This window comes from Nestor notabilis, unplaced genomic scaffold, assembly GCF_000696875.1.
Source record: "Nestor notabilis isolate BGI_N333 unplaced genomic scaffold, ASM69687v1 scaffold13056, whole genome shotgun sequence".
In the NCBI taxonomy this organism is placed as follows: domain Eukaryota; kingdom Metazoa; phylum Chordata; class Aves; order Psittaciformes; family Psittacidae; genus Nestor; species Nestor notabilis.
Window position 1 is genome coordinate 30,771 of NW_009933496.1, and position 23,209 is coordinate 53,979.

The following is a 23,209-nucleotide window of genomic DNA, read 5'->3' on the forward strand; positions in this document are numbered from 1 at the left end:
GATTTCAGGGAGAAAGGTTCAAGGCAAATAAATTTTTAACATTTTATTGATGAACAGCCAAAAATGCAGCCTTTGTTTATCGTGCTGCTGGATGTAATAGCAACTAAGACATGTAAATAAACTTTTGCACATGTTTTCAACATAATAGCTACTGTTCTGAAAATAACTCAGGCATATGGTGTGAGAGTCACGGACATCACCCTGAGAAAGACTGAGGATACAGAGCAGTGTGGTGGGAGCAGCAGAGAGATCCAGTGACTGTAAATCCAGCCACAGAGTACATTGTCAGCAGCTATTTTGTGCTGAGCCATCTGTTGCCTTGACTACACTGCCAGTAATAGTTGAAAGATAGCTGGGGTGTATCTGTACCAGCTACAGAAAATGATAACTTCTGTCCTCTTTGTAAAGAACAGGATCTGACTTACATTATACAGCAAGCACTGCAGATGGCCTTTTAATACATCTTTCTTCTGAGGAATAAGTTTCGTCACCAGGGAACACACAATATCCTTTGACCTTTATGCTCAGTGAACTTCTGTTGCATGTCCTGGTGGGCACATCCTGTAGTATTTTCTTCAGATGTTATTCCTGTATCTGTATCACAAGTCACTTATTGGAGCCCATTAATATTGCTGTTCCTATTTATTAGCCATCTATGTTATCTTTCTTTAGAGTAGCTGGCACTCTAATATAGGAGATGTATGTATAGGTAATTATTTTCAGTTGAGAAGCAGTTTTGTAACAGACTCAGTCACAGATCTGTAGATGAAGGTTTGAAATGATGCTCCACAGACTGCTTTCCATCTTCTAGAACTTTGGAAATGCGCTGGAAAACAAGAGGAACAGAGGGCCATATGTTAAAATGACTGCTGCATTGGATTCAGTATGTATAGTTTTTTATATACATATATTAATTATTAGCTTGTGGCCTTAAGCTGCGGCTAGAGAAAAAATTATGTTGACCAAATCCTGGATATTTTTAGTTAATTTCTCCATCCTGCAAAACCATAAACCTGTGTTTAAATCTGTCCACATGATTCCAGTCATGCTGTGAAGCACTATACAAATGGATTTGTAGCTTTGTTCAGTCCTTTTCCGGACTTGTAAAAAAGGACATTTTGTCCTCCTTGTTTTATATCCTATTTAGTTTTAAATGTAACTGGATGAGATCACACTAAAAAGCTGTTACTCCTGGATCTGTAAAGAACAAGTATGTGATAAACTGAAGTGAAATCCTACAGACTTCAAATTAATTGGTTAATTTTGTTCCTACCAGGAAAATAGTATTATGAACACACCTAAGTGCAGATTTTCCTAAATGTTGCTCAGTGGTCCCTGAAGGCACTATCTGTATTATTTTGAAACACTGCAGAAACTAATGGATGACAATGAAACCTCTTCACCAGAAAAAAATAAATGAAAATCCAAATAAAATAAAATAAAATAAAACAAAACAAAATCAACTTTAGCTTTGAAAGATCAGCAAAGTTGACACGTCAAACATTGCAGGTGTCACAGAATGCTTATGCATTATGCCTATCAGTAGCTACCTGCACCTGCATTAAATGTCACCCACTACCTGAAAGGACAGGAAAACTTTTAAACATTTCGATCTTAATATCTGCACTGAATATACATCATTTACTTTCATACAGTGCATTAAATTCAATTGTTTTAATTGTGGGATGTTTCCACAGAAACGAGTGAAAGGTGTCCTACTTTGAAGGAAGGCAGCCTGTTTTGAGCAGCTGTTTGAGCTTACACTGTTGCTCCAGTGTAAACCAAGTTCTACTTTGAAAGCAGCATCTCTGCCATCAGAGGTTGACCACACTGTTCATATTTTGCCACGTATGCTATGCTTACCTTACTTAGCTGCCTGTGCTAACTGCCCCATGTGATTAAACCGAACAAGAAACACTCATTTTCCTCTGCCACTAATAAACGTTATCAAAAGCAAATCCGAGTAAATTGGTAGGTCACATGAGACCTCTTGTGGTCCCGAGGCAGAACTGCACATCGGAGCCTGCCTTTCAACCAACCAAAGATGTGCCCCCGTACTCCAGCAAGCACAGCCAGAGGCAAATGTTTGCGTCCCCATAGACCTTCCACTCTTCTCTCTAACGAGAGAAGGCGAGGGGGGAGGGAGTCGGGGGGAGGGAGGGAGAAAAGGAAGAGTTTGACATGATCTTCAGTTATTTTGAAAAGACTTAATTTTCAGAGCCTAGAATTCCTGAAGGAGCAACACTTTCTCCTTCCCCCATAAACACACAGAACTTACCATTGTTTTAAACAGTTGGTTCACTTTCTTTTTTTTGAAGGTTTTCTTGTCACCATCTGAGGTGGAAGGAAACACTGGCTGACTCAACCTGTGTGATGCAATTGTTTCACCAGGTGCCACAGGGCCAATGGACAGAGTTAATCCTTAGAACAGAAACATATTGGTTGCACAAAACAAAACCAAAACAGGAGAGTCAAAGTATAAGACAAAACTGGATTCAAAATAATGAGTTACTGCAATGGGCAGAAAGAAATTAGACATTTTTATTCTAACTATATCCATAGAATCATAGAATAGTTAGGGTTGGAAAGGACCTTAAGATTATCTAGTTCCAACCCCCCTGCCATGAGCAAGGACACCACACACTAACACAAAAGTAAGTAACGGGGAAGCACTAAACTTCTTTACATGGAAAATGAATAGTGAAAAAATGAACCTATCTGGTCACAGAATTAAAAATCGATAAATACATGAAAAAGAAGTGGGCCATGAGAGTCTGTTGTATTGTGCTAAATGTCTGTTAAAGGCATCTGGAAAGGCAGCGACAATGAGAGAGATAGAGGAAGTGCAAGCTAAGAAATGGGACATGCTATGGAAGAAGTAGGGGGTAAAGAACATGGAAATAGGGCACATTTTCTCTACACACCCTGGCCTGGAAATGAGATCCACTTTCAGTTACACTTTCCTCTCCTCTGTCATCCAACTGTCAGTGTTTCTAGTGGGCAGTTACCTTATCTTGCTTCCCCTTCCTCTTCCTGTGAGGGAGGCTTATGATATACCTCTGTAACATTCAAAGCAGAAGTTGAAACCCTACTATGAGGCAGCCTCTGGCAATATTCATCTGCGAAAGCAGAGTGCAGAGCTTCCCTTCCCATTTCAAACACTGCCCTCTGCTTTGAGTAGTAAGGAAGATGAATAGACCTTGCCTCTTTCAAGGCAGGGAGAATGCCCACAAGCAGCAGTCCAGCCCCATGTGCACAATACCCACTTATAGTAATCTCAGTCTCAAAGACAGAGAGCCACAGACAGCACTACCTGCTCTGCTTGGGCCAAACTCTTTATTGCTGTTCCCTGAACGCAGCAACAAAGAAGGATGTGCACAACTCTCATCTTACTCTAAGCAGCTTACCTGGGATGGCTGGCATAGAACGACTGACAAAACTCATCTGCTTGAGGACAGATGTTTTCTGAGGTGCCACTGCATGTTCTGAGAGGTTGGTGTCACTCATGAACTCATATTTCCTCAACACCTGTTTAATAAAAAAGAACAAAGAAAAAGACTAAGTCCATTAATGATGAACTGAGATGTCAGCTGCAAAGATGCAAGCAAAATAGCATTTTGTGAAAAGCATAAAAGAAAATAATTAAAAAACAAATTATAATGCCTAACCTAAGTTCTTTATGGGATTCTTTGCTCAGTAAACAATAAAAGTAACTAAAAGAAGTAGAACTGGGTCCACATCAAATATTGTATACTAGCTAAAAACATGTAATGATTTGGGAGATGATTTATAGTTAGAGAAATACTTCTCATTCCACATAGAAAAAATATTACCCTGACAAGCTAGCTAGACGTGATTCTGCAATGGGGAGTGCAGGATGATATCATATCTGTGGAATAATGCCATCAGCTGGCTCTGGCTGTGATCTACAAAGAAACATGAAGTTTTGAATACATTTTTGACATTGCAATACCATAGCCCCCTTGGCTGCTGTGAGATTGTCACTATTTTTCTGAAGCAAAAGAACATCCTGTGACTCAGTAAGCAGTGAGATTCCCACAGCTAGGTGTGTGTTACCTAATTTAATCACAAGACAAAGGTGTTGCTTGTTTTTGGATATTAATGCTCCTGAAAGCATGACTGCTTTGTAGCTCTCTTTTGTATGAGGACATGTAATATAAGACGTCCATAACCCTCCATAAGCCTCTCCTTCTTCCCCAAAGGAATCTTAGGTTTCTACTGAATTCACTTTGCCTTTGATGATTCCACCAAATTTTTTTGATCAAATGACTTAAGCTTTTTCAATGGAATTCAACAATCTCTTGTTGCCAGTCATTGTAATTTAACTAGGGCTTGTATAGGAAGAGGACACCTTTCAAAATTGTTTATGTCCATTATTTGAGTCATTTTAATGATCTAGCAGTGCAATAAAAGCATGCAGATGATCTGTGGAGTGAGAGATGCCAGTGACTCCAGACTTTAGTCTGGCACTGTTTAAGGAACACTGTTTGCAAGCTTGCAGTTTCCTAACAGCTGCATGTTCCATAACAAGGTACAAAATGTACAGGGCTCATTACTTCCCAAACAGCCCTGACTGCAGAGTTGCCATGAAATGGCAATGCAGGCAGTTGCCTCTCCACAGCACCTCTGGCTGAACCCGCCCAGCACAGTATCCCAGTTTAAACTAACTGAGCTTCAGAATTTGCAACTTCAGGGCTCTATTATCTGTCATCATAAGCAAGAGGAGATGCTCTGATTTTTCCACTGTTTCTTCCTCAGCACCTCGTAGGTTTCATTCATAGCAGGGCAGATCATCTCTGCATCTTAAGTATTTCCCTTTACGGCAGAGTTTTATGAGGTTTTATTTATTGCCCTACACAAAGCAGTAATGTCCTCTTCTTTATGGAATATAAAATACTACTCTAAATCAGTAACATACACATTTCATGTCAGAGATAGAGATATCAGGCACTGTCTTCTCATCAGCAAACACCACACTGCTTCTCTTTGTTCTTTTTTTGGACTTTCTCCTCTTGACTTCAGGGTGAGGATTAATTTGCAGAGCAGTCTCCTCTGATTCTGCTTTTCCTTGCTTTGGTAGCACTACTTCCAGATCAAAGCTGCAGGAGCAAAAGAAGAAAGCACAAGTTGCTGAGTGATATTGTAAAAGCCACTGGCACTCTGATGTCATTTCCCCATGAAATATAAATGCAGGTCACCCTTTCCTTTGACTTTCTATGCAGCCTTGCAAACTGTTGGCAAAACGTATACGATGTGCTTCAGCTGGCAACTGTAGATACAAAGGAGATGCCTTCAGGAGGTATGACCTTGTCTTAAAATCTTGCAAAGAATGTAAAATATCAACATGAGTTCAAATCCCCTTTTTAAATTTTTGTGCATTAGGTTAGGAACTAAACTAAACAGAGTTAAGAGCTCATATGGCAAGTTCATGTGCAGTGATGATGGTGCTGACATACTCTTTTGGTTGTTGAAAACAGTGGAACAGAGAATTTATTGTCATGTTTTAAATGCATTCTCCTATTTATTTTACCAGACTGAGCAACAACACATATAACTGAATAAAAAAAAACCCAAACAACCCAAACCCAAAATCTCCCTCCTCTCTTCCTCTAATTTTTATAGTTCAAAAATTAGGCTATTTTTAATTAAAAAAACCCCAAACAGATATTAAATTGGTGCCGGCTTTACCCCCTCTGAACTTAATTACTCCCCTCCTGAACTTGTTTTACAACATAAAAATTGATAAATGAAGCAGCCTGGTAAATCTATTGACCCATGCTTCCTAGAAATAAATTAGCATCGTAAGGATTAAAAATAGTTGCATGATTCAGCTGCTGAAGTGTAGCTGTCTGGTTCCATAGGAGGTGTCCTGCTTTCCTAAGGACCTGGGGCTGGCAGATGTGACACAAATCATGGCTGTGTGTTACACCCTTCTTGAGCAGAAGCTGAGGGGCAGGAATAGCAGCCTGGGGCCTCTCATAATGTGTGATACTACACATCCTTGTTAGGCAGCTCAGAATACTGAAGTAGTGTTAAACAACAAACTGACAGTAAAACATGCCAGAATAGAGCGGTATCTTGAGAAGGAACACTCCAAGTTAGAGGCATACACCTTTGGACTTCTAATAAGTGAAGTACTCAAAAAAGGAGATCAGGTGCTTGAAAAAAAGCACAATCAAGCACTGCTCAGCAAGATCCATTTTACATGTACCTTGGCTGGGAAGAAGTTCTGTGTGCTCAAAGGATAATTTATAAAGCAAACAAATTCTGGGTGAAAAAGCTAATCGATACACCTATAACTGTCCTCTCAACCTTTGTGCTTCCCAGTGCTAGAGAAGATGAAATGCCAATTTTTCAGTGAGAGTTGAGTATATTTTGTCTATTGAGGTTGAAATACTGAAGCTCTAAGCCTGGAGGAAGTGATAGCTACAACTAAAAATAATTTGGGCGTAGTCGGAAGAGACTGTTAATGGTCTTTACCCTTGAATGCCTTTTAAAAATATCTTCTATTTTCATCCCATAAAAATGGTTAAAAACCAGGACTGAAAGAAAATGTGTATTGTGTTCATAACCAACCTTTCTGAAGTGGTTTTGTTTGGAGTACTGCAGTCTGAATTCATGGAAGACAGCGAAATAACTGACAACTGGCGATAGGATCTCAGCATTGACCTCGGCCGTCCTACTCTCTTGTCATCAAAATCTGGCTGCAGGATGGAAAAGAGAAACACATGCTATCAAACAGCTTGGTGTGAACCTCATTTCATCCCTTGTCGCTAGGTCTTGAAGATAGCACAGATGTTTTAACACATTTGTCATGAAAGAAGTTATTTGCTATCATTAGTTATCTTCTGTCTGGTATACTCTTATTCTTAAGACCTCCCAAACTTGATGACACAGTAAGTAGGTAAACAAACTACAACTGACATAATAAACTGTATGTTTGAAAAAGAAATTAAGAGAAATAGTGTCTGCTGATCTTATTTCTGTCAGACCTGGGGCATGCCATTAATGTACTTGCTTGGGTAAATAGATTTAGTTAGTCCTTGGTCCAAGATGGTAATAATACTCTGTCTCCAACACAACAGGTTCTGCCATCTCTGTATGTTAATGTGGCCTTTTAAAATTATATCTTTGGACAAAATTAATATTGCCCTAGTAGCCAGAGAGGAAGAACAGGACTCCTCTGCATGTCACCACGTATCTATGTTGCACAAAGCAGCACCGACTCTCTGCGAAGATTGAAGAATACGTGTTCTGCAGTGGAAGGAGAAAAAGGAGATACCAGTCCAGATCTTCTTGAAGAAGATTTAGCTGTCACATTGGAAATATTAAGCTTAATCGTGATAGTGATTTAAGCTTGCAGCCTAGTACAATGTTAACTGAAACAATCTGACTTATTTCCAAACGTCTTCCTGTTACTCTTGTTAGTAAGGTAGGGACAAGGGTCACATTTCTTGGCTAATTCTAGAACTGTTTTCTTTCTTTTCAGGGATGACTTCTGAGATCTAAATTTGTAGAGTGCAGTTAGCTCTTCTCTCTTTTTGTGTTTGAGTGTTTCCTGGGCTGAGCACACCTCCCTTGAGTTAGCTCGTCAGTGTTGGGGTATGAGACAGGCTTTGGAGAATTTCCCTGTGTGTGCAAATCATAAACTAATTTTCCAACCTCCTTCAATTTCTATCATATAAACAGGATATGAACAACTTTAAAAAAACATTTCATATCGAAAGCACAGTGGGTTGTTCTGATTGTCCAGAAAATATTAAAAACCCATGTATAATTTCATGTGCCAAATTCCCAAATGCTTTGCTTCTGCTGTCATTTCACACTAAGACCAATGTCTAGCAGAAGACTGGGAAACATTTGTTGTTTCAATAATTACTTTCAAGTGTTTTGCAGAGTTTACATGCAATGAGTTTACATGCTGCTCATCCTTTGAATGGCTGGAATCTTGTGATACAGACACAATAGATGCATAACTTGGTGGGGTATTTTTGTTTTCTTTTAATGCAAAAGTTCAGGCCAGCCACCAAAGAGTCTCAGACATGGCAAAAGGGCAGCGGTGCCTTTCACAAAGAACATTCTCTGCTCTTGCAAACTTACAAATCGGTTGCTTTTGCTTAAGTGCTGATCTGTAAGAGTGCTGAAGGGTTCAAACATCAGCAATATTGCTAAACGTAGATTACAATCTCTTTATTATTGCAAGGATGGTGGCATGGGACTGAAAATAAGAAAAACATACTGAGATAAATATATAGATTTTTCATCATATAGCTTTGTAACACAGCAAATATCATAGAAAGAGTTGGAAAGGACCTTAAGATCATCTAGTTGCAATCCCCCTGCCATGGGGACATATCCAAAATTTAGGTTAGAAACTTGCTACTTTTTCCCCTATAACAGAAGAAAGAAATACTTTTATAAAATCATCAACAAGAAAGCAACAACATAAAATATTTTCCAAGGCAACTGTTGTTTAATCACAAAAAACCAGCCAACATCATTCTTGCTAGCCTGCACAAGCTCAGATAGACTATTTTATTGAAGAATTGTCTGGAGAGTTTGTGTTTAGAAGTTATCCTTCAATTCCCATATATTTCATCTTGGTGTCAACTAATATTTATAGTATTATCCACATGATAGGGTTTACTTCACAGCACAGCTGGAAGTGGCTAGCACAGGGAGACATCAATTGTAGATCAAAGCCCTAAACCAGTAAGAAACTTACAAAGAGAAGAAACACGAAAATTTGCTTTACTTACTTAGAAGGCAGAAAAGAATTGTAATTTTAATAGACATAATAAAATACTACAAGTCTTCCAGATACATCAGAGAATTGAATCAACTCTTTGACTATAGAACTCAGGTCCTTCTACCTTCAGATCACAAGAAAACCCACAAGCAGAAGTTTAGTATGTGTTTTTGTGTAGAGCATCAAGATGTGCATTAAGTAAAGAGAAAATGCAGAAGAGGTTAAAAGGAGAACAATACCAATTCTCTGGCTCCATATTGCTTTTCCACTTTAACTTTTAAATGCTTGAAACATTCCTCCATACGGTCATGGAAAGGACGAAGATTATCAGAAACTCTTCTTTCATGAATTTTAATTCCAGCCCCAAGGAAAGGTATCTTGAGTAGGGGGATAAAAAAAGAAGTGAGAATATTAAACAGTGTCTGACAACCCTTCTGGCTCCACTTAAAGTATCTGCTAAGTCAACTGCAAAACTCTTACTGTGACTGGCAGATAGATTTGTCAGTTGATCTCAGCTTTTAGCAGCAAGAAAAGATGGAAAGGGCTCTTGAAAAATGGGCTTGCTCAGTAAGTTTTTGAAGCATGTTGGCTGCCTCGTAGTGACTGTTCTCTCTCTCCTGTGTATTTTAATGCTAATCCCTTATGACATTAAACACACTATGCGAGCATTTAAAAACATTCTTGGACTCCTATCCCACTTGCTTCTGAAGGTGCCTGCCATAGTTTACAAGAAAGAAGGTAAGGATGAAAAGATATCCAAGTGGATTCCAGGCAGGTGGTTTCATACCCTTTTCTTTCAAACAGAGGATTAAGCAAGATTAAGGGAAAGGTTTCAATCAATCTTTTGGGGCTTCCTCATGTGATCACGTTGACAACTGCTGCAACGATTCAGTATGTTAATGCCTGGTTACTGAAGGTGACCTCTTCCTTTCTCCTCGATTTTATGCTGCAGACTTCCTCTGTTCTCCCCACATGTCAAGAAATATTCAATACAACAGTGAACAACTCAAGCCATGAACAGAGGCAGCTTGCACTATCCAGAGTGACTGTGCTTAGTTCTACCCCTGTGCTTTCTGGTTTTGCCACTCATCCTTTAGGCTAGCTATTTTGCATTAATGTTTGGAGCTTTTTCTGTAAAATCCATTTAGATTCCATGCTTCCTTTTGGTGTTCTGACCTCATAAATGATATTGTGAACATCAGTCCACTGCTGACTTGATCCTACTTCATGGAAGGTCAATTTCATTATAACTTTAAAAACAGGGTATTAAAGCCCATCTATTGCAGACAGATCTGTTTATCCTCTTTAGAGGGATTTGCAGGCATAGATATAAATTACCACCTTATGTCAGATGGTATTATAGTCAATTTATACCAGTAAATCCACTGAGTACTTCTTACGCTCAGAAAGCAACCATATACAGAGCCTGTGGTGGGCAATGATACAGAAGAAGCTGTAAAAGTTGGCAACTCAAACTAATAATCAAACTGAGATGAATCAAAATGAAACAGGAAGAAACTTCAGAAACATTAAGAAAAGAGTTACCAAAGAAAAAAAAATCCATTAAAATTATTTGGAAGATTCATTTTAAGGCTGAGAGGAATAAATGGTTAAATCTTGTTTCTCATCTATGAAACAGAGATAAATCATAGAACCATAGAATAGTTTGGGTTCAAAGGCACCTTTAAAGCTTATTCCTGCCTGTGGCAGGGACACCTAGAGCAGGTTGCTCCAATCCCTTGCGTCCAGCCTGGCCTTGAATGCTGCCAGGGATGGGGCAGCCACAGAAGAACTGCCTCAGAGCTCATCTCAATCTCCCCTCTGGCAGGTTAAAGCCATTCCCCTTGTCCTGTCCCTACAGGCCCTTGTCCAAAGCACCTCCCCAGGTTTCTTGTAGCCCCTTTAGGCACTGGAGCTGCTCTAAGGTCTCCCCTTTAGGAGCCTTCTCTTCTCCAGGCTGAACCAGCTCAGCTCTCTCAGCCTGTCTCCAGAGCAGAGCTGCTCCAGCCCTCACAGCACTGGTATAAATTGATGAGCATCAATATAAATATTGATAGTAATAATTTCTATTTGGACTAGATAATGCAAATATAATTGATGATTTCCGAGTTCATTTTTTTCTTCCCTCCATTATCATTACAAATGCTTAGGTCAATAAAGAGAGCCATTTTCCCTTGAATCTCAGTAAAAATAGAGGGGATTTTCTGCTACCACCTCCTATAGATGGATTTATAGGATGGATTATAGATGCATTATAGATGGATTATATATATGTATATATATAAAATAATAAATAAATTACCCAAACCAAACCAAAATAACAAATAACCTTGGTGCTGCTATAGTATAGGCAGAATATTCAGTTTTCCTCTGGAGATATAGCTTACAAATATTTACTAATGGCCTTCCATGTTATTTGTCACACAAAAGGCAGGTAGCAGCAATCTTGAAGGTTCACTGAGCATGAATGTAACTCCTGAGAGCAACTAGCATTCCATTTCTAGTGAAAAAAAAAACCAAAAACAAACCAAAACCAAAACCCACAAACAAGCAGAAACCAAGGAACACCCACCTCTAGGAAAGCTGTTTCCCAAGATTATTTCTAACATTTGCAACTGCCTGTTGCCCCAGAAATTCATGAAGGTTTATGACTTTTGTCATGCTCTCTTTTGCCTCCAGGAATACAACCTGAGTTTGAAATCCTGGCCCTTTTAACCATAGATGTAGCTCACGATATGTGGCTTTTGATAAACCACTCCAAATGATGTGTTCTACAAAGTGCTTTTCTGGCCTACTCCTTTCCCTGGGACATAAAGAGATGTATGGGTAATGGCCCTGATACTTGGCAGCATTTCATCTAACAACTGACACTGTAATGATGACACTCCTCAGGAAATACAATGTGATTCTTTTAATTTAATTTCTCCAGTTTAGGCAAAGATTTTAAAAAACCTGAAGGACAGGATCACTTAGATCCCCAAGAATGTGTTATCAATCACATGCCACGTCAGAGGGTAAGGAGTTATAGCTGTGCTATTCCAGCAGTGTTCTTAATGGGTCAGTAATACATGCTTCCTGTTAGGCACATTAAAATTGAAAGAACTAAAGTCCTTGTTCCTATTATGAATATCTAAATAGGATAATAAATAGATAGTCCTTTTACAACTATACTCTGAAACATAATATTTAGCCTAAGAGAGAGTATTTTACTATGAATCCCTTTTCAAAAAACTGTATGAACTCATCACAGAACTAGGCAGGAAAGTTTGTAACAAAGATTTCATTCTTCTACCCCTCCCTGCTTTGGGGAAACAGTGAGAAAAAAAACCCTAAATGACCAGCACACTCTTCCCCACCCCACCACCCCCAAAAAATGGTAAAAATGAGTCATCTAAATGCTATGTTCTCCTGATAGAAAGGAGCAGAAAAAGGAACAGCTGATGAAGGCTCAGATGACTGCTGTCAGTAAGAAGTTACCTGCCAAGCAATTAGATCTTTGAGTCTATTCAGCTTTTCCAGATCCTGGGGATGATCTCTGCTATATTCATCTGTAAAGAAAGCCTTAGACAAAAAAAAAATTATTCAGTCCATCATTTTGACAGTAAAAGAGATCAGTCATTACTGCAGTGACTCCAACTGGTGACCACAACATTGCCCATCAGACCAGACATATGCATGCTCCTTAACCAGATGGTAATTCCTTACTTACCAGCTGAGGACTGAGGTGCTCTGTTTTGGTAAAATGTATTCAGTCTCTCTCCAACACTTCTGAGTCTGAGACCCTTACTATGAAACCCAATTATTGTTTTATTAGGTTTGCACTCAAACTACAGAGTTGCATGTTTGGAGTACCATGATTTACATGGATAAATTATCACTTAATTCAAGTACCCTACTTACTGACACGAGTCAGCCTTAGACAGGAATCTCTCTCCGCCACAGACAAGCAGAGCCAGATACTGTGTACACACTTCCTTTTGCTGCTCAAAGATTTCATCCCCCACGTACAAAAGAAGAATGTAGCTATTAGTCCATGACTGGCAAATAGCTAAACAAATGATACTTTAGGACTAACATATACATATATATATATACACACACACACAGCATTGTTTCAGCACTGAGTCTATCATCTGATGTGCTGAGCCTACTACTGGGCATGGCACTTGCTTGTTCTGCAGCTGTTGGGTAATCCCACATTCATTTTAATCCCAAACTTTAAAAATTTAGAATTTAAATGTATATGAGCTTTTAGCATTCCTAAATGCTTCACCTTCACAAGGTGGCCTTAGGGACAAATTTTCAGTTCCTCAAGACATTCCATTTTCCATGTATTGCCATAACAATTTTTATTTGTATTCCCATTTTTTGCAACAAAACCTGCTACACAGAGACTGCTGTTGCTGAGAAAACCTTGTGACAATTTGATTGATAACCCACATCTAAATACTCCAGACCTACTGTAGGATAAAGTTGGTTCATTTACTGCAGACCAAATCTTTTGATGTGCAAGAGCCTATTTCACCACAAAAGAGAGATTTTGTCCCACAGATATATGAAACTCCTCATAACTGCAATTAATACTGAGCTTCAGTGACTCTAGTTGCTAGTTTCTGCTTTCAAAGACAGATGTGACCAGGACATGAGGATCTCTTAATCACTGGAGTTATGGCTTTCATATTCCCAGCCCACATTTCACTGCCACTTCGACTAAAGGATGTACGAGGATTATGATACACTGCATCTGAATATGTTCTTTGCAATAACTTAGAAGTTCTTACCCTCTCATATTTAGCAAAGCCACCCATAACCGCTGGATCAACAATTCCATTCAGAAGCATAGAAAGTGGATTAATGGGCAGGTTCTCATCACTCTGGTATTGATTAATCATCATCAGAATCTTTTCATTTGTCGTGGACATAGTCTCAATGGCATTCTCTAAAGGACTAATTGTAGTCTATAAAGAAACAAAAAACTTCTTAGGTTTATAAAGAGATAAGAACGTCTTTTGGTATTATAAAGCTTCATGTATATGAACAACATTCTTAATATTCATCAAACCAACAGAGATTTGTTCAATTCTCTTAGGACGTGGTCCTGAAGCTATAAATCAGGTGTAAGATACATTGACCTTAGCAATAGCAAGATAAAACGTAATCAGTAACAGGTTTGTATATATAAAAATAAGAAACTAACAATAGGCTTGTGTGATAAATTTGCAATTTTGTACACGAGGATGTGTATAGATACATGTTTTATGGGTACTCAGCATGTTAATACACACCTGTGACATGGCGACAACCTCAAACCATCGTAAAATCCCAGGAAGTTTGTATGCTGTAACAAATGATGTTCTCTCAATCCACATAGACTATTAAAAAAACATAGCAGGGAGAAAATGATACATCAGGATTTAAACTTTAATCTTTCCTGCCTTCTGAAATGTCAGAGTCTAAATATGTAGATGGAAACTATAAGCACATTTTTGCATTAAAGGACTCTGCAAAATGAATCGAGCACAGCAATTTGTACAAGTCATTTGTCTGGTTTCAGATTAGATCATCTGTAGCACAAAGCAGAGGAAAAAGAAAATCACTCTGGAATCTTCTGGTATCTATTCCTATTTTTGCCATTACAGATTGAATGACCACGACTAAATGACCTGCTCTCACCTCTACCCAGATTATTCTTCCTCCCTCCACATATTTCTGCAATTAAAAGCAGTAATACCCCTGCAACAACTTGCCAGCATTCTCACCCTTTTCTGCTCCTTTCTTTTCTTCTTCTGAACAAGACTACCTGTTGGTATTTTAAAATGCCACCAGATCATTTATGCTATTGCTCCTTCTTTTACCAGGATAAGCTCATGTAACTTCACCTATCTGAAGCAAGTATGAATATTATCTACTATCATCAGCAGTGAAAGCATTAACAATTTAGGTTTTGTAAAATAACTCCAAAGTATATTCATAAATGGTTTCAAAACTCTTCAGTTTGCAAAGGAAGTTGATGTGCATCATAAGTTTTGGTAATACAGTGCAAAGCTGAAATGTTAGGGTAGAGTTTGCATCTGAAGCATCGAATTTAACAGCAGGTGAGAAGCTCAAGTGAAACTGTTGACAGGACTAATCAACACACACAGAACTGAAATGGTCCATTCTTTTAAATAAATGACTTTTCCCACCACTATCCCGAGAGCACAGCTTTAACCTTAAGGACTGGATGACATGTTTTCATGACAAACTATGCAATATCAGGTATCTGTAAAATTAGAATATAGAAATTTACCACATTTTTATGCACAATACTGAAAAATACTGTATGGTGTTGCAGCTTTCCCAGAATAGTTAAACAATAAAGATCATTCTTGGCATTACACCATAGGGCATGGGAATAAAAATGACACAGCTAGTACCGCAGTCTGTCTGGATTTTGGGAGGACTGATGAAAGCAGTCAACACACACCTCTCATTGCTAAGCTGGCAGTTGACTCAAGTGTTGTCAGTTACAAGAGGCAAACCATTTGAGATTTATTTACATGGCATCTTGTTTCATAATGAAAATCTGTACCAGAAAATGTTACTGCTTAACACAAATGTGTTGAACACACTTCACTACATAATGTTTACCTGCAATTGAAACAGGGATGTATCACTGAGTAAGTACACAGAAGCAGTGCTGAAATAGAGAAACCTTGTGTTCAGTTTTTTGAACCAGATCCTAAAGTTAGGGTGTCTGTAAGGAGTAGTCTGAGACTAAGAAAGGATCTAGATCAGAATTCAGTCACAGCTACCAGAACCTCATCCATCACCCTGCCATTCATTTACTTACAGCAAATTCATTTTCAGGATCAACAGATCCTTTTCTGACTGGTCTTGAGTAGTGGAACAGGTGCACGTTGTTGGACTTGTAAAAACTAGAAGAATAAAAAAACCTATTGTAAAATACAGAATTCAGAAATTTATGGATCTTGGTATCACAGTGAAGTATTTCATTTTGAGGCAGTTGAGTTTTTAATTAAAAACAAATTTACTGCTCAGAAAAAACGCATTTACTGAAAACTCAGGAAACAACTATTTATCTATAAATCAGGGTCAACACACAGTATTTTACAAGTATTAGCTTCAGCTTGTGACTGGGTGTAATTTCCAGGTATAAAAATTCCAGAACTTCCAGATTATGTTAAAACCTACAGCAGAAGGTCTAGAAAAGTTTTTGCTTTCCTGTCTCTTGCTGTGGCATGCACACTGCTCGCCTGCTTTAAAATGACATAGAAAATGAATATATTTTGTTCAAAATAACTGGCTGAACAGAGTGGCTCTATTCACCTGAACTGAAATACATACGGTTTTTCCACCACAGCACATGCCACATCAGCTTAATCACGTCTAGCAATTCTGCTCACAATGCAGAACAAGAGTTATTTGATAAACTAAACATCTGAAGCCATTAATAACAGTTTTTTGTGACAGATAGAAAATGTATATAAAAACTTGCAGAGGGGGACATAAGTGTAAAGAATATATTGCAAATTCATGTTATGGTCTATTCTGTTTAGCTAATGAATCATTCCTAATCCCTGTGAGAGCATACTTCCACTGAACTTGTAACCCCTCGGCTTTTTTCACTGGCTGATTCAAAAGCACAGAGATAGCACAGTTTTGGCTCTCTGCAAGAAAAAAAAACCCTCTCCTTTTGTTTTTTGTTTTAGAGATTAATTAAATTTTAAGTAAAAGCTAATTTCGCAGAGAAAAGAAAAATATTTTACAGTAAAAGCAAACCATGTTTTGGAAACCTAGAGAAAGAAACAAATGGAAAGACCCCAAACAGTTGAGCTAAGCAAGCTTCTGGTATGGTATTTCATAGGAACATATGTTTTCTGATCCAACCTACTAAGATTATCTTCATCAATAAAGAACAGGAAGCAGAAGGTACTGCTGTACTGTTCTATCTGAAAGGACAGATATTTCAAAGCTCTTTGATAGAATAAATGCATTGCCATCAACTAATGAGACAATTAAATACCCAATAAAGTACAATCATAAAAATGTATCTCCAAAACCAGATGAGATTAGTAGTTTACTTGAATTCTGCAGCTCAGAAACAACTACATAATCTCCCAGGAGAGACTGCCAGGAGATTGTTCTTTATGTGGAGCACTTTGCTAAATAAAACTGTTGTAAGTTCCAAATGTGGTTGGCACTGCACTGAAATCCAGTGAAACAGGACCAGATTTATATGCTGGTTTTAAGTTCCTGATTCTAAAATGTGAGACCACAGCTCATTTGGGGATTTTTGGTTGTGTTTTGTTCTTGTTGTTGTTTTTAATCTTGAAGTACAAGATCAGCGTTTATTTGTTTTGGTGTATGTGGGGAAGTGATTCTTATTTTTCCACTCTGAGTTAATTGCAGTTTCAGTAAAGAATCTATAGAGAAGGTTGCAGACAAGGGTGACATCTGGTTTGAATCCAGCTGTGGAACAGTTAGAAATGAGCTCATCTCAGCTGATAAAAAGAAGCCTTTTACCTTCAGTCTTTTTTTAGAAAGTCATAATTCAAGTGTCATAAAGTGTTTAGTTTGAGTTTCTCTTTAAGTTTGGAGGCATTGGAAAGCCTTTCTTGTGTAAAAAATGCAGGTGCCTCAGCCTACCTGGAGAAATTTTACCTTAAGATGCCTGTTTTAGCCAGTTTCAGTCAGGGAGATAGATAAAGTCATACCTTGTGCTCTCACAAGGCACTGACAAGAACAAGGAGTAAATATGGCCTGGCTTATCTTAACTGCTTGTAATTTTGCTGTCCATAAGTTACAAGCTAAGAAATACTACCTTGAAATGTTTCATTCAGGGGTTAGTGATAAGCAACAGATTTAATTGACCGTGTTTGCAATCATAGAAATCACAGAATGGTATGAGTTGGAAGGAACCTTTCAAGATCACCTAATTCCAACCTTCCACTAAATCAGGTTGCTCCAAGCCCTGTCCAACCTGTCCTTACACACTGCCAGGGATGGGGCAGCCACAGCTTCTCTGGGCAACCTGTGCCAGCACCTCATCACTCTCAACAGGGAAAAACTTCCTATATCCAATCTAAATTTACCCTCTTTTTGTTTAAAGCCATTGCCCCCCATCCTGTCACTACAGGCCTGACTCTCTCTCCATCTTATAGTACCCCTTTACATATATTGATGGATTTGGAGGCAGAAGTCTCACAAGCCTGAAGTTAGCCAATATTCCAGTAGGTACTGTACGCAGTTTTGGCATCAGCTATTGGAACGAACTATCACCTTTTAGATATGTAGTTAGAACACTTAATTAGGAGCATGTAGTAAGTTCAAGCAGTTCTACAAAGGTTAGCTAGTCTGGCATCAAGATACTTTGGACAATTCTTTTCCTTTCCTCCTTTACAAAATCTTGACCGTAGTACAAATAGAAACCATTTTGCCCCATGTCTTTTGCAGTTGGCAAGATAACAAGTCATAACAAGATTCTGTTGTAAAAGAGCCTTCAAATCAACCATTGTCATGCTGCCAGCCACCTCTAAGACCTCTCTCTCCATCATTTATCTAAGAAGCTGTGTTGAAAACAGAGTAACTTGGACCTAAAGCATGGATTCCATCTACCCACCCTGTCACCACATGCTAGTCCTTAAGTTGTAGATACTCTTTCACGAAATTCCTAGGGAATACATGAGTCAGTTAACTCAGACAATAAAAGATCCATTGGAAAATGACTGAATTCACAAAGTAACGGTGGTCAGTTTAGGAGCATGGCCTGACTTGCACTGTATTATCTACTACAGAAATTCACTTACTTTATAATTTGATCAGGTACTGCCTTATTTTTGAATCTGGGTTGCTCCTCAAGGACTGGTTGCACTGTAAAACACTGGATATCTGAAACCATGCAAGTTAAGGGCATGTTATTTACTATTGGTTTGAAATAGTGCAGGCTGTGGGGGAAATAAAAAACAGAATTATAATAAAAAAAGACATTTCCTGATGAAATATTTGCAAGGTTCAGGGCTTCATTTGTGCTGCTTGCTTCGCCAAAAAGGAAAAATCTGCCAGTAGTAACCACTGCATATATATTAATATTAATTTTGAACTGCATATTTTTATTATTTACTGAGCTTGAGTATTTGTAGCCGAATTTATTTCACTGAATCATTCATTAAATTTTAAAGCCCTGCCAATTTACAAAAATACCATCAACAACATCTGATGTTAAGGGTTTCACTGTTTAGCTTTAGGCATGTGTAATGTCCTCATGTTTAGCATTTCATCTTGGAAATCTGCAGCTGAGCAGCTCTTCTACTCCAAATTTATTTTTTTTTTCCCACAGAGGTGTTATTTTTTAAGCTGAATACTGTGTTTCTAAGTAAATATATCATATTACGTATTTCAATATATCTAAAACTCATGCCCTCTGGCTAGATTTTTCTGACATGCATAAGTAGTGCATATCTCCTGTTAGACTTGAGCAAATTCTACTTTAAGAAAGGACTGAAGCATACGATCTTACAAAAATACAACTAGTTTAGACACCAATCAGACGTAGGAGAGCTTGGCTCTCACCTTAATGCAGGACTTCAGAAAAGCCTGTAATACTGTCTGCTTCAGTCCCAACCATGTGAACAGGAAGCAGGATTCTTTTCTCCTCCAGCAGGTTCTATTAGACTACACCTAAGAGAGCATGTAAAGTATTCCATTATCTTGAGAATTAATAAAGGAAAATCAAGATGTGACCAAAAAAATGTCTGATACAATCAGGTGATCTCATATCTGCTCAGCCAGGAATGATTTAAATCAAAACATGAAGAAAAAGATAATGCATGCAAGCACCTGTTCGCGTACCTCTAAACATGAATAATTTAGGGCATTTTAAAAGGTGGTCAATGATGTTTATGAGTTAATTTTCCTAGGAAAATGTCTGAGACTGACATAAGGCCTATTTATGTTGCCAGACATACAGGTGATACCCAAGTGCAGTGTCAGTCTGAACAATGTTTAAGACATGAATTTAATATCTAGACGCAACAGCTAGGAATGTGAGGTAACTGACAAATCACTGCTTGGCCAATTCAAGTGTTCATCACTAGTTTTGCTGTCTGAAGGAAATAAAGGTAAACCATGTATGGACTTGAATGAATATTCTTCACTGAAAGGGTGTCAAGCACTGGAACAGGCTGCCCAGGGCAGTGGTGAAGTCACTATCTCTGGGGGTATTAGAGATGTGTATAAGTGGCACTTGAGGACATGGCTTAGTGGTGGACTAGGTTTATGGCTGGACACAATTTTAAGGGTGTTTTCCAACCTACATGATTCTGTAATGACTGAAAGAGACAGACTGCTTAAAACTGTGAGAAAACCAGGAGCAAACAGTTTAGGAGCAAACCATAAAATACATGAAGGACATCAAAGTACAAACTGAGCTGCCACATTAATAAACTTGCTTCCTTTTTAGGAAATTCTTGTTCCACTCTTGCTAAAAACAAGGTCTCCCCAACCCGCCCTCATTCTGTCATCTCCCACGTGTTGAAGGATACATTGACCAGGAGAGCTTTTCACCTCCTCTCCAGGAGCTGAGGTGGTATTCATCTTCTCAGCACTAGGAAATTGACTCATCAGCTGTGCCTGGAAATCCTCTCTCCTCTCATATTCCTTCCCACGATAGATGAATACTTTGTTCTGCAAGGAATAAATAAATTTCTTGGGCTATATGAAGCTGAGGCAGAAGCTAGAGATGCATGTTTATCAGTACAAAGACACAACAGGATCTCCGAATTTTGGAGTGAGTGTTACTGCTTTCTGAATATTCATTAACTATGAAGCAGGACACCACTTTGAGCAGGTGCTGGAAGACAGCACTGACTGTCCAGAGCCCCTACTGGATGCTGTTAGACAGAATAAAGGCAAACTGGCATCACCACTGAGGGTGCTCCTATAGAGTAGAATAAAATCAGAATGGGAGGTAAGGAAAATACTGCAATTCTTCTTCTACTTGTCTGTCAAGCAAAAGCGTCTTCTTTCAAATACATTCTGGATCCAGGTTTCACAGTTTTCTAATACTAATGTATACATTTCCTTTGCCTGATCCTGCTGCCTCTTCTTGATATTATGACATGTCCTCATTTACAATAGTCTAACCCCATTTGTGGTTCAGATTGCTTTATTCAATGGGGTATTTCTATAATACCAGAAACAAAAGGTGCATGCTTAATTTGGTGTAATATTAGCATATTTTTCCACTTTTTTCAAGACAACTTTGGCCTTTAAAACTGGCAAAGAGAGAGGTCTTTCACTGCTTTTCAAGAGTGAGGAAAGCTACAATATTCATTGTAGTATGTAAGAAAAGATTCTTTTTCTACACGAAAACATCAAATATTCAGGTTAGGTTTATGCTGTGAAGACATGAACTACTGTGGTTAGAAGAAAGCAATGATCTTTTAAAACCAGTAAAAAGTAAAAGAACAATAAAGTAAAGCCCATTTGTGCATGATTTCGTAAGTTTGGCAGGTTTCCTAATTAAAAGCAGATGCTTTGGAGGCTTGTTTTTCACATAGTAGTCAAAAGTGGAGAAAAGCAAAGAAAACTGTGAGTAGATTCAGTGTATTGAGGTCTGCTTAATGAAAACAGTTCAAACTTAATTGTCCTAAGATATCAACTAGCTGTTACCATTCAGGAAAAAACTTTCATTCAGGAGTAATACCAGACAGTTGGTATGAACATGTCAGCTCAATGCATATCAGATATCAAAAAAGCAATGTGAACTTGGGTCATTACAAGGAAAACAGGGAAAGAAAAGAGAATCAGTATCACACCAAACAAATTCATAGTATATGTGTATTTCAAACACTGTTTGATAAACAAAGCTGTTTATCGGGTAAGTAGGGAATATTTACCAGGTCACTATCACTACACATCTGCTCTATATTACACTCTTCGCTACGCTACTTAATTACTGTTTCCCACTGTTAAAGACACAATATTTGTCTAAAGAGTGCATTGGTCTGAAAAATGTGCTGTTTCTACATTGGTAATGTATTTCAGTTGTAGCTGAGAGGCAACATAAAAGTGAAACTCTTGGCAGTTCATGTAAGGCCCACTAAAAAACCCTCCTCATGTGAAACAGGATTTTGGATTTAATTTGAACACAAGTTAGTTAATGACATTCTACTAGTTACCAATATCCTGTGTGGGGACTCATCTGAGAAACATAGAATCATAGAATAGTTAGAGTTGGAAAGGACATTAAGATCATGTAGTTCAAACACTCATGTACCATAAGAGCTGCCCATGCCAAATTACATCATATTGCTGCCTTTGGCTCTCATCTGTCACCTTCACTACTGAAGTATCTTCCAATTTCTACAATCAAACTAAGAGAAATAGTCAAACGCATCTGAAAACATTTCATGTGCAGTCTTACAAGTGACAATTCAGATTGTCTACAGTCCTGCACCCAAGCAAAATTAAATCCATGCCAAATATCCCCAGAGACTCACTGGCATTAGTAGAGCACGCTCATATTTTTAGAAGCGTATGAAAAGAAAAGAAAAAAAAGTAAGAATTTAAACAGGTTTACCCTTAGAAATGTGGGGAATCCTTGGCCATAATACCCAACAGCAAAATAGTCCGGCTTAGGTCTCAGAATTTTCATGATGTTTTCATAGAACTTTGCTTGTTGAATCTGAAAGCAAAAGCAATTGCAATTACTTCTGTGTGGGGTTTTTTTGTTGTTAACCTGCACAGCAGTACTAGACTCTGTGCTACAGCTCTCAGTGAACATGTGAAAGCTACCAATCAGTCAGTGAGCTACAGCACTAATCAGTCTGCATGCACCAGCACATGTACTGCTGCAGTACATTAAACACTGTTTACATTTCTATGCAAATATAATACATAGCTAAATGTGTATGGCATAACTTGAATTACATGGCCTCAGAATCAGCCTTACCCTTCATTTCTTCAGGAAAAGAAAAACAAACACCCAAATTAAACTTTATACTTTAAACAATTAACTGATAACATTACTGAAACAATCCACTTGGAAAAACTCCCTGCCTCAAATGTTTTTAGAGCTATGGATCAACTCGCACTTTTGCCCTATCATCATGTGTCCTGGGTTCAGCTACAGCAGTCATTTTTTCTCCTTCTTAGTAGCTGGGGCAGTGCTGTGGTTTTGACTTTCAGTCTGGGAACAACGCTGATAACACCGATGTTTTTAGTTGTTGCTCAGTAATGTTTACTCTGACCAAGGACTTTCTCAGTCTCATGCTTTGCCAGGGAGGAGGGGAAGCCAGGAGGAAGCAGAGGCAGGACACCTGACCCAAACTGGCCAAAGGGGTATTCCATACCACAGCACGTCATGCCCAGTATAGAAACTGGGGGGAGTTACCCGGAAGGCCCAGATCGCTGCTCGGGTCGGGCTGGGTATCGGTC

General features: G+C 38.4%; 1 protein-coding gene across 1 annotated transcript in view; it reads right to left on the bottom strand.

The window, feature by feature from the left end:
- Positions 1 to 751: 751 nt before the first annotated feature.
- The window catches only part of LOC104407591 (dedicator of cytokinesis protein 2-like), a gene marked incomplete at its 5' end in the record, with an annotated part of 42,264 nt that continues 19,806 nt past the window's right edge, over positions 752 to 23,209 (bottom strand). The window contains 13 exons of the mRNA XM_010016914.1: positions 752 to 826; positions 2,279 to 2,421; positions 3,408 to 3,528; positions 4,940 to 5,120; positions 6,598 to 6,725; positions 9,010 to 9,147; positions 12,248 to 12,331; positions 13,552 to 13,728; positions 14,056 to 14,142; positions 15,603 to 15,687; positions 18,580 to 18,661; positions 20,314 to 20,455; positions 22,353 to 22,457. Coding sequence (XP_010015216.1) covers positions 752 to 826; positions 2,279 to 2,421; positions 3,408 to 3,528; positions 4,940 to 5,120; positions 6,598 to 6,725; positions 9,010 to 9,147; positions 12,248 to 12,331; positions 13,552 to 13,728; positions 14,056 to 14,142; positions 15,603 to 15,687; positions 18,580 to 18,661; positions 20,314 to 20,455; positions 22,353 to 22,457 — 1,548 coding nt within the window. The remainder of the gene's footprint in view (positions 827 to 2,278; positions 2,422 to 3,407; positions 3,529 to 4,939; positions 5,121 to 6,597; positions 6,726 to 9,009; positions 9,148 to 12,247; positions 12,332 to 13,551; positions 13,729 to 14,055; positions 14,143 to 15,602; positions 15,688 to 18,579; positions 18,662 to 20,313; positions 20,456 to 22,352; positions 22,458 to 23,209) is intronic.